The sequence below is a fragment of the Antedon bifida genome, chromosome 11 (assembly GCF_963402885.1).
Source record: "Antedon bifida chromosome 11, ecAntBifi1.1, whole genome shotgun sequence".
Lineage (NCBI taxonomy): Eukaryota > Metazoa > Echinodermata > Crinoidea > Comatulida > Antedonidae > Antedon > Antedon bifida.
The window spans coordinates 15,629,782-15,642,667 of record NC_136236.1 but is presented as its reverse complement, the minus strand read 5'-3'; the positions used below and the strand labels follow the sequence as shown (position 1 = coordinate 15,642,667).

The window sequence follows — 12,886 nt, the reverse complement described above, 5'->3', positions numbered from 1 at the left end:
TGATATAAAAAAAATATTTAATGAATTCATTTTATTCTTTTAAAAAGTGCTTATTAAATTTTATCTACAGTAACTAATGATATGATTTGAAAACAAAATTAAATGAATTAATTTTATTTTTTGATTTTTGAGATTTCCTATTTCCATGCAGTGAATTAATGAATGTAAGTTTTTTATTTGGACGAAAAAATGTGATACTGTGTAGGACCAATTTATTCTTGGTATCACATATTGGGAAAATTAGGTCATGTGATTACAATCATTATTGCATAAATAATAAGTCTTTGTCCAAATTCACCATAATTAAAGGGCGAGATTATACTCCAACTAGTTTGTATTTAATCATGTTACTCTATTCATTCAAAACTTGATTTGAAAAACCTGAGAAAGAAAACAAAAACATGTCAATCACTAGAATTTAACTAGGCTGATCAACATTTACCTTAAAATATTTCTTAAAGAAAAAATGATTTATTATAGAAAAAGTCATCAAGCAAAAAATATTGGAAGCAATCAATGACATAAAAAACTTTGATGTTAATTGCTTTTGATTTTTGTTATACATTATTTATGTGCCGTTTTTGATCTGTGTGTATTTCATTGCGGAATTTATTATGTTGTCGTGCAAATGGGTCTTAATTCATTTCGAGCCAAGCAGAAGAAATCAATATATACACTTGATTTTGCCAAAATAGAAATGGCTGTTGGCTTGTATAGTTTTCATATCGTGAACTGGAGAACATTTTAGAGAATTTAAGCTGTGTGATTGATTTATAGTTATTTTTAGTAGTTTTTTTAGAGTTAATAGAAAATAGTATGTTTAAAGAGCAATCAGCCTATTTCTAGCGGGATTTAAATGTTTGTGGTTTATTTTTTGTTTGTGACCGATTTTTTTTTTTTAAATATGCAGTGTACCTGTATCATTAATCTATCTAATAAATCAAACAAAAAAAAGATTCTTTTTTATTAATTTTAAAATTAAAAAATAATAAAAATAGTTATTACGCAAATGGTAGAATTGGGTGAGCGGGGTATTCATTTTTCATTGACTCAGCTTTTTGAAAATCTTAACAATGAATTGGATCATAGCACTGAAAATGGCTATAGTAGTCGAGCGAGTGAGTGAACGAGCGGTTAAGACAGTGGAACCGTAATTAAGTACCCCATAATATCGGCAAGGGTTTGAGGCTCTTCTCGGATGTAGACTATAAACTGTAGGTCCAGTGTACACGTCTAGCTCATGTGCACTTTAAAGAACCTAGTACATCTTTCGAGACGAGTATCTCTAGAGGGCCTCCTTCCCCTTTCATCATGATATCAATGGAATATATATATTACTAAAAATACTGTAGTATAGAAATATTAATAAAATGCAAGTAGATATTAAATTGAAATAAAATCAGTGAGTTGCTTGATAACAAAGAATCTGTTGGTGGAGAGCCAAATTAATTTTTAATGATATTGTCGTCGTCATCTTATGTCCATCTTTATTGACCTCATCCAGGGTAGTATAAATTACATTCCATAATTTATTGATTAATCACTGACCTGGAATCCCCCTGCTTTATAATGTTGATGGTCATTGAATTTGAATTTTTACATCTTTAAACTGAGCATGTGGTGAACATTGACCAAAAAAAAAAAATTCAAAACCTCTTTTTACTGCATAACATTAATAAAAAATAATGCTTCTGTGATTTAAATCAGAATACATTTCTATGAATGGATGACTTTTCAGAGCAGGAACGCTAATAGACCAAACCCAGTACCGTTTTGATTTCGATCATTCGGGAAATTTACTGATACGGTTATTATTATATCTATTCAGTAAGTATATGATTCATTAGTAATGCTTTATTCCTACAGTATGTGATAATTCATTCATTGTTGAAAATGACAAATCTACTAATTGATATTCTCCTAATCACCTCACATGGCCCTTATACATTGTCTATGTACGCTCATATTTAAGATTCTGGATGACTAGTTTGCCATTTATAATAATCTGACATAAGTCCTATTAATTAAATGTATCAAATTACTAGTCACACTGTAATCAGAGTCCATTAAATGTAATTGTAATCTTTTTGTCTTGAAATGAACGTAGGGTTGGAAAAACGCATTAATATAATTGGTTTTGTTCTGATTTACTTCTTTGTTCCATCCGCAAAATTATCTGTATCATGTGCTGTTTTCGATATGAATATTGCCCACCATGTCTCTTTATTTACAGTTAGTACAATTTCACCCGCTCTCTTCTCTTCTAAGTTGAAGATGTTGTTAAGCTCCATCTCTTCTTGGTCCCATGATTACTCCATTTGATACAGGCTCTCATTCATACCTTCAATTGTGCACTCTTAAAGTGCTTATTAAAGAACTCAAAGAAGATGAAGTAACATAAAACACAAGTCTCCTATTAAAGTATACTATTTTTTTCAATAGTGCCCATGCAAAAAGTTATGTAACATGGACCTAATGGATACTAATATTAATACTCGGTAAATGAAAATTAACTTCTTTAAACTATGAATAACCTCATAAAATATTACGTGGCAGAACATAGTCATTGAAAATAAACATAATATTTCATTTCCCGGCCATTTACAGTATGACTCATGTGTGATAGACAGGGAATATGACGAGCAGGGATGTTAAGGAAATAGACGGAGACATAATGTTTACTCCTTCTAATCATTGATAAACATTCTTAGTTTTGCTTGTTTTTTGCCTTCATCGTAAGAATTATTAGATAATTAACCTGGTGCCTGGTTCAATTTCTGATTGAATGTAATGCTATAACCTTGTACATTGATTATAGATGAAATGGTAAAATGCAATGTTTTATCGGCATCGATACATTGTACAATCTAATAATCCTAGTCCATTTGGTATGTTTGGAAGTATTCTTCGAGTGTCTAATGTTTAATTTTTATGTAAGTGGCTGGACTCCTCAGTTGATACTTCAACCTTGTAAGAGAAGTCCAAAATATTGTACTATAAGTTCAGACCTACTGTATGCTTTTGTATCATATGCGGGAGTCTTCATAGAAAAAGATTAGTGGACTGGAAGCCAACTGATCGTCCTCCATTAGATTTGGCAATATCCTAAATGTTTTTGATGATCGTCCGATCAGTACGAAATTAGTGACCTCCATAGAGTTGGCAATATCCTAAATGTTTTTGCTGATCTATATATTAATTGCTTCCCTTTTAAGATTGGTGAAATTGTAATAAATTATATTTTTATAAACCTTTTTCATATAGTCTCTTCACGCTGTAGTTGGAGGAGTATCAAAATTTGTCCATCGGTCTGAATAAAAAGAACAATACATTTATTTAGCAATTGGTTTACAGTATTTGCCATCAATAAATACTTCACGTTTGTTCGTTCTTAAGACTTTGGTGTCAATCAAGTGGTCTGAATGGACAGGAATACTGCCAGAGGTTTCTAAGTTTATCTGACAAAGCAACAGTGGATTTACCTTTTATATTTCTATACATCAATTTAGATTGACATGTGTTATATGATTGTGGTTTGTTATTTTTATTATGCTGTTGATTTTAGAGCCTGTTTTTCCCTATAACATAACAATTAGGACAAACCATTATTAGTGGTACAGTTTTTCGCTGCAGTGACGTTTTTCTACGCATTATTATTGACCAATTTCTTGAGCATCAACAACCATCACTTATACCCCCAATTAAACAATAGATTGATCTAATTTACTTTGAAATAATATTTATAATTTGAATAATTTGAACATAAATTAGGCTCAATGTTCAATCCAGAAAAGCCATGGAATCTAGAAAACACTTTCATTTCCTTTTTGTTCCTCCAAGAATTTGGATTTGACACTTCATAAAATAACTTTCCATACTGGAACAATAATTTAATCTTGGGGAAAAAAAATCTGTTATGGTCATCAAGGCTGGTTGTCTCCTTAACATAGCTAAACTTAATACAAAAACCATAACATTCCATTTTTAAATAAATTGTGCAATAAAAAGAGAATTCCCTTCTAATAATGAGTTGATGGGAAACTTGTTTTTTAATGTCAATTGAGCTTTGATGAGTAAGGTATTGGATAGTGCCAAAATGTTTGTCTTTGTAACTGTGAAATATTTAAGTTACATACAGTACATTATATTATTGCTGAGTGAGAAACTGAAGTTTCTATAAGTAGTTAACCATGTTTTTTTTATCAAACTATTTTGATAGGTAAATACTAGAGTTTCTGTATTTTAAACAGTAAAATATTTAAATTGAATATGCAGCTGTTTTCAATTTATAACATTCTCTACTTCTTGTTCTCTTTGCCGCCCACAAGAGACTGCTATGGGAAACATCAGATATAACATTAATTAAGTTTATATAATAAATCCTGATTCCCCGTAGGCAAGTCTTAACCACAATAGTGGATAAAGCCAAACATACAGTGGCGGTCATAGTTTAAATTTAATTTATTTTCTGTTTATTCTAGGGATACTTTTTGTGTAATTATTTAACATTCTGTAACATTCCGGTTTTTTTTAACTGACCTGTTTATTTACTCTTGTTTTTGCAGTTATCTGAAGGTGACAACGATAACCGACTTCCAATGTGGCTCCATTTCAACTCATCCAGCAACACTTTGCAAGGAGTGCCATCAGAGGACGATATCGGTGTGCATTATATATCAATAACGGCTATTGGAAAGAACTCTCAGGACCAAGATACCTTCACAATAGACGTTGTTCCTTCACCAGATGCATCTGCATCAGAATCTAAAGACATTGGTACTGGTGCTGTGAAATGTCAAGCAGATGAACCTGCTGTTTTAGCAGGAATCGTTCTTGATGCGGAATTATCAAAGATGAGTCCTGCAGCACGTGTTGGCGCCATTCAGAAGATGTCTCAATATTCCATGTTGGCAGAAGATACATTTACTCTGTTACCGTCAAAGACTGGAGACTCATCAGCGATTATTGCTGGCCCAGGAAACATTAGAAAGCCATTTTATAAAGGAATGGTTGTCAGTTGGCAGATTGGATGTGGTTCACGAGATTTTTCAAAGCTGCCGTTAGTTACCGTGCTGGAGTCTGCAGCTAAAGATGGCTCAATGGCAGAAAAACTTGGACATAATATCATCGGTTGGCATGTAAGATACGATCAACCAGAACGTGCCAGAAGAATGCGCAGACAAGCCGAACCTACCAGACCACCTGCAGCTAATACACCATTGGCTACACCAGTCCCTAATTCAATCCTTCCAACGGTTAGGCCAACTAGCGTTAAAACTGATATTCCACCAACACGTGCTGTTCCAGCAGAAAGCACTATGATGGTTATGCCTACTTCAGTAAGGGCGTCACCATCTCCATCTATGAAACCTACAATGAAGACACAGTTACCGGTGTCTGGGTTCACAGCCATGCCTACACCAACTCCTACACCACCAAGAGATGTAGTAACTGAGCTGCAGCCAACACCGATGCCAACCTCTGCTCAAGCTCCTACTAGAACATTCACACCTCCCATACAGAGTATGACACCTACTGATGTATTGCCATCTGTTCCAGTTATGACAACTGAACCGTCATCCTCACAAGCTCCAATGGCCACATCATCTTCTATGATCCAACCAACTAGTTCTATAACTGTACCAACAACAACACAAGTCATTATCCTACCTCCATCTTCACCGCCCCCACCACCAACCAAAAAGCCTACTCCTACCAAAAAACCTCCTCCAAGGAAAACTACTGCTCAACCACCATCAACCAAGAAGATGGAACAGACAACCACAAAACCCACACCTATGGATACACCTCCAGTTTTGAATCAAGATGTTGTGTTTTCCAGACTTGAGGTCAAACAAGGTGAATTCCTTGACTTTAAAATACCAGACAATCTCTTCTATGATAATGAAGATGGTGATACCTCTAATTTACATCTTTCGTTATCCTTTCATACAACTGGTAAACCAGTAACAAAGAACAACTGGTTCCATTTGGATAAAAAGAATAAAAAATTGACTGGTCGAACATTAACAGCACAAGATGTTACAGAATACATTTTAAGAGCTCAAGACACGAAAGGCAATTTTGAACAATTCACTTTTGAAGTGGTTGTGATACCTGCACCAAAACCAGAGGCCGCACCAGTATCTATGGGTTTGACCCTTGACATTGATTTTGATGAATTCATGAAGAACAAGGAGCTGCAGGAATATGTTCTGAGCAAGCTTGCTGCCGTTTTTGGCGACAGTGACTCAAGTAACATTGCCATCCTTTCTGTTGAAAGAGGTTCTGTTAAGTTAACTTGGACAAACAGTTCTATTTCTCCAGACTCTTGTCAGATTGAGCTTATCGAGGCTTTAATGAAAATGATTATGAACGAAGATGGAACACCAACAGATGCGCTGCGAGATGCTTTCAAACCAGAATTTGAAATCACTGAAGTAGCAGCAATGCCTTCTGGTGCCTGTGTATCCACAGTGGCACCGATGACAACTACCATCACTACTACAAGAATATCTGGTGTTGCACAACCTCAAACAGACGATATCTGGATAAGTACGGTACTTCCTGCAGTAGTGGTGGCATTAATTCTGTTGATCGCTGGAATAATAATCTTTATTCTTTACCGAAAAAACCGCAAAGGCAAACTGTCGGATGAAGATAAACACACATTTATAAGCAAACGAATTCCAATTATTTTACCGAATGAAGTCCAAGAAGCGGAGAAACCACCCTCGTCAACGACACCACTTATACTAAAGGAGGAGAAACCACCTCTACCTCCGCCAGATTATTCCGACAAGAAAACTGAACCTTTACTTAATGAATATAGCGAACTAGATAGGAATTCAGTACCTATGGTTGATTTATCTGGCTCACCACCTTATGAACCCCCACCGCCGTTAAATTCAACCCCTTCAGAGAACCGAACCACAAGACCTATCAATACCCCAACACACAGGGCACCACCACCATATGTTCCCCCCTAATTACCCATCCTAACTTCCATCCATTTATATAAAGATATATGTATATGTATATAAATTTGTATGTGTATATACATATACTGTGTAAACAAACAGGGAAATACCCAATTTTTTTTTTTTTTTGGTCGCTTTTATATTATTGCTTTTTATATATATGTACAGTCTAATTATGTATTTAGCTTTTAGATTATGGTATCTAAAACCAAGTAGTAACCATATTATTTAGTAAATAAGTAATTTTTAATAACTGGTCATTTTACATGTGTTCAGTAAATGTTAATTGGCTGTTAATGAAAACATAAGTTGCTGCAGAACTATTGTTTTACTGCAGCAACTGTACCCTGTGATACTTTATTATAACTGCTGCCCATTGTCAAATCCTTGCAAAGATTTTGGATAGTATTCAGTCAATTATTGGGGGGTAGCAATTGATTGAGGGGAATTAATACTAATGGGGATAGAGAACTATGGATGGGTAATTAATTATCCCAGCAGGCAGTAACATAAAAAGAAAAGGTGCACATTTTAAAGCAACCCTGTGTGTCGTTAATTTCCAAAGACTATGTTATCACACAATGTCTTCCAAGCATACAACACCAAAAACTGGTTTATTCATTTTTTTTCAACACCAACCAACCTGTCTTGATATAAATCATTTTTATTTAAAAAAAGATGCATGTGTTGGTGGGCAGTCATGACAAGAGGGTTTAGTTCATTTTTAGTGATATTGAAATATTGGATTGCGAGAAGGGCGTGGTGGGTTGGGGGTAGCGCTCGAGTAAGGTATATTTTGGCAGTTTCTGTGTAAAGTAAAAACACCTTGTAAATAGTAGTTGAGAGTTCAACATGTATGAACAATTTTAATATGTATTGTTGTTTTTAATTTAGGACATTTTATGGACACCAATTGACAAAATTATGTATTTACAGTTGGAACAAATTACACTACAGTCCTCATTATAGTTTATAGAAAACATGATCTTAAAAATGACATTACAATGTTTAGCATTTTTTGATATTTATAACAAATGTATAGAGTAGAATGTTCAGACAATCATTTGTGTTGCCATCATTGTGAAAGAGAGCTACAGTATATTATTTAGAGTTTTTTATTAAGAGTTTTTGCACAGGGTTAATTTATTTGGACAATGCACTTGGGATTGTATGGATGTTGTATTTCTTAAAACATTAGTAATTTGGTTTATCTCTTCAGTTTAGTCCTAGACCAGATTAAATCTTTTTTTTTAGAAGAACATTTTTACCCAGTATGTTCTGTCACAAAGGTTGTTTCTAAACCATAAGCCTCTAGAGGGAGTCATTGGATCTTCTGATGCCCTGACAATTCTTATGACACGGCCTTTTTATTTTAAACACTTTGTTTATAACGTACAAGACATATACACTGGCTATAAGTAAATTTTACTTTGTTTATATTAAGCTATAAAATTTAAAAATGTTTTAGAAGTTTGATGTATAAACCTAACCTTTTAAAAACAATTTTTAATAAAAGAATTAAACAGAATAGTTGTAAAGAGAAAAAAACTAAATTTCTATAACCTGCGTTTTATCCTGCTCTCCATTTAATATTTACTTGTAAATAGAAGTTTAACCATCAGCATTGTCCACTTTTGTTTTTTATTGTATTACTTGCATCTCTACCACATCATCATAGATTTAGTAAAGTAATATTATAATATTCTTAAGAAAGTAAATTAGCCTACTAATACTGTACAGGCATTGGTAGGTAGGAAAATCAACAATTTCTAGAGTATGTTTAGTATATGTACATATAAACTGGGCTGATTTCAGTAAGTATTTGTAACTATAATAAGAGTCAACCTTTTCTACCTTTCCATTGAAATATTATATCTGATAACAAATTATGAAAACATAATTTTTGTATAAATAATTGTGTTTCAATTTGTGTGGAAGAAAAATTACAAATTAAAGTGAAAGTGAAATATCAATTTGACTTAAATATCAGTCCAATTTGACTGAAATATCCGTCTACTTTGACTGAAATATCAGTCCAAATTAACTACCTTATCTATTTTTTTAATGTATGGTTACAATCAATTGTAGTAGTGGGGTATCAGTAAGTAATATTACATTAGAGCGGTATTTGAATAGAGAGACACTCTTTGTGTACAGTAATAAAATGTAATTAATATTACAGCAATAGAATCGGTTATGTTGTCATGGACATATAACATTTTATGAGTCTCAAAATGAATTGTGATATTTTAAATATTGTGCTGGTATTCTTACTTTTTATATTGTGTAGTTATACTGTGCTAATATTGAAATGTTTGGCTAAAAAGAAAGGAGAAAGCCTATAGATTTATAAGAGAGAACACAGTTGTTTTTTAAGAAGCCTTTGTTAGATATTTCGATAATGTTATAATTAATTTCACAATTCAAACATTGTTTAGTATTTGTAATAATTAGTAAGAAAAAATATGCATTATTGGTAAACAACGGCAACAGTACAATAATTACACACAGCATGTTAATACAAGCATACTAGCGCTTTTGTGGGTGTTTATTTTTGGCGGTGTTTGCCTTCCATATTTATGCCTTTATTTAGCTATTATCTGGGTGCTGTTTTTCATGTACAACAAAAAACACATCTTTTATTTGTGCAAGTTATTTTTTCCATCTCAACAGTGTTAATATTGTATAATATGTACTGTATAACAAATATATTGGTTATTTTGCTGCACTTAGCCAAGCCTCAATTACATCTGCGATTTAAATTTTAGTTGCCATAACATTGCAGGAGAAATATTAGGAGAAACTGCATTTCATTTTGAAAAGAAAGTTTTATTCCAAGTTGAAATTTTATTAGCGATTTTATCCATGTTATTCACGTTATTGTTTTCTTATATTAATGTTTTATACTGTACAAGTTACTGAAATCATTTTGGGGAATCGTTTTGAAACAGAAATTAAAAATATTTGTTTGTAGCAAAGATATTAAACCTTGTTTGTATTTAAATAAAAATATTATAAAGTAGTTATTTTGTATGCATCAAATTGGTTATCGGTAGTTTGTTTGGTGTATCCATTTGTTGTTGTACTACCTGGGATGGTTGCTAGTATTTTAAACAAATAAAATGTATCAGTTTAAAAAAAGTGTAGTTTTCATTTTATATTAATGAAGTTCTTTTGTAAAAAAAAAAGTGATTTGTAAACAATGTGCATCATTTTCGTGTTTTCTTTGGTTTTTTTTTTGCCAAGGATACCCATAAAGCACATTCATTATGTTTCTGAAAGATGGCAATCCATTCACAGGACAAACATATACACAAGATGCTCTACATACAACAAGCTTTTGTTGCCAGACTGGAGGTGTTTTTGGTCAGGATTTGAACACAGGTTTCTGGGATCGGTAGGCAAGCATCTTCACCACCAAGTGACAAATCTACAGACTTAAAATAAAAAGAAATGACAATTGGGACAGGGAATAAATACTAATATTTTTATTGTCATATATTTTGACATTGGCAAATTGAGGCATGTACAAAATTGATATTTGTATGTACATGTTTTGTTTATGACATTTCGTTTCAAACAATGATGAACTTGTTGTTTGCTTGTCATAGGCATCACCGTAAAATTAACTATAGAATAGTTGAATTGACTTTTGAAAGGAAAAAAGTCCAAGTAGTAACAAATAATACAATCAAAAATTCCTCTGGGTGTGATAAATTGTGAACATAACTTGCCAACCCGCCACTATACACATTTATCGAAAACAAACAAATTGCAACATTCTTTTCAAGAGTCCTTTGTGACTGGAAAGAAATTGAGAGAAAGTCCAAATGTTGTGGAATATTTGGAACATGATGTGGTGAACATTGGGTTTAATGTTTCCAAATCCCTTTTAGAACCTTTATATAATTTTGATTTATTTTCAATTATTTTTGTTTGAAAACGAGGACAGTTCATCACTCTACACTCATAAAGGAGAAGAAATCTACAAAAAGTACATCTCTACCCACAACCATTCTTTTTTTGACATTTTAATACTGTACTTTTTCCTTTGAACAAAACTTTCCATGAGATATGGCTACTTATTTACCTATTAATGACCCATATTCCAGATATTTTAAAAACTGGGTAACCTGAAAAAAGTATAGGAATACTAAACAGTATATTCCTAGGACTTATATTTACCATTTATGCCTGTTAATTAGGCCCTGTTTCTGCTGCCAAGAAAATACCGTATTATATACGGTATTTTTTGAATACCGTATTTATACCGTATTTTTTTGGCAGCAGAAACTGCGCTCATAAAAAAAATACCGTATTTTGTATACTGTATTTTCCCCACAAAATTTGTGGATAAAATACGGTATTTACAAATTTATACCGTATTTTTTGTACCCTTTTCTGCTGCCAATAAAAAATACCGTATTGTTTTTTACCTGCGACATGAGGTCAACATCGTGTTTTTATTTTCTGTCGCTGTCAGCTGTTTAACACACGTGTATAGATATATTCGGCGAAAATGTGGAGCGAAGACGTCACAGTATTTACTATATAAATCTGTGTGGGGAAGGAGGGTGTGGGGACGGAGGGGGAGGGGAAGCTAAATGTCCGGCCAACTAAAAGGTAATAAAAGGGACAACCACATTTATAAAGACATTTCTAAAAAAAAATAAAGCAGGAGTACGGAATAGACTTGTCTCCAAAGCAAGTAAACTCAAAGCTGAAGAGCCTGCGAAAGCAGTACAACATTGCAAAAGACAATAACTCGGGGAGGGAACGAATTACTTGTCCCCATTACGATCACTAGGGCTAGCCTGTTGAAAGTGAGGCGTAACTTCCTTTATTGCGACTTTTAATTATCGACCAAATAAATGAATGGCAATTTGGGTAAAAAGGATGAAATTTAACACGACCACCCAAGAAGTATTGTTAGCAGAAACGGGGTACTAAAAAATACGGTATAAAAAATACCGTATTTTATACCGTATTTTTATACCGTATTTTGAGCAGTTGCAGCAGAAACAGGCCCTTAGTGAAATATTAGAAAATAAGTGTTTACCAAAAAGTTTTACCCTGGTAATCTAATTATAAATTAAAACCCCGCCCCCTCTCCAGCCTAGCCTACAATCAGCCAACCAGCGACCATGCTGCATACGTTTACAAAAGTCATCACCATATATGGAGTAGACTGTTCCAAACAACGCAAAAAGGAAACATGCAATTTTCTGCCCACTCTGTACCTTAAAAGACAATAAAATCTCATCACATTATAATGTTTATACATTTAAAAATTATAGATAATTAATACAGGTAAACAATTGATATTAACAATAATAATTGTATCAATTTTAAAATACTTAAAATTACAATATAAGTAACAATAAATATTTATTATTTTCTTCTCCCCTCTTTCAATTTTGAGATGGTCCAACTCACTTCCGCCCACAACTTGTTGATCGACAGCAGCGTGAAAATGTGCCACCGTTGTCTTCGATTATCGTCTGCATGCTCATGCTGTGTAGTACGTCAAAACTTTCAAAGTTGTGTCGGTGTGTCTTCTGAAATCGAACAATTTTGATGATATTAATTATGTAAGCTGGTTATTATGTTTATGATATCTATAAATAATGTATAAGGGTTAATTATCTTAATTGTATAATCCTTTTACACGAGTTATTTAGTGTAGTTTAGAGATCATTTTTGCTAGGCTAGAGCCTGGTTCAGCCTGGTCCTACCTAGAGCTCGGCCTAGTCGCAGACACAGGGCCTACACCAAGGCTGGTGGAGGTGGTTCGCATGTAATACTATGCTCACATTTTGACGTTCCATTATTACTTTTTTATTGCCTATTAAGGCCTAGGCTAGGCTATATCGCATTAATATAGGAAGTTTTTCTTGTGTATACAG

The 12,886-nt window shown here is 33.2% G+C and overlaps 1 protein-coding gene across 4 annotated transcripts in view; it reads left to right on the top strand.

The window, feature by feature from the left end:
- The window catches only part of LOC144855461 (dystroglycan 1-like), a 70,877-nt gene extending 60,744 nt beyond the window's left edge, over positions 1-10,133 (top strand). For all 4 annotated transcript variants that reach the window (XM_078713333.1, XM_078713332.1, XM_078713331.1 and 1 more), the window contains one exon: positions 4,566-10,133. In XM_078713333.1, the coding sequence (XP_078569459.1) occupies positions 4,566-6,989 (2,424 nt within the window). In that variant the 3' untranslated portion in view covers positions 6,990-10,133. The remainder of the gene's footprint in view (positions 1-4,565) is intronic.
- Positions 10,134-12,886: the final 2,753 nt, after the last annotated feature.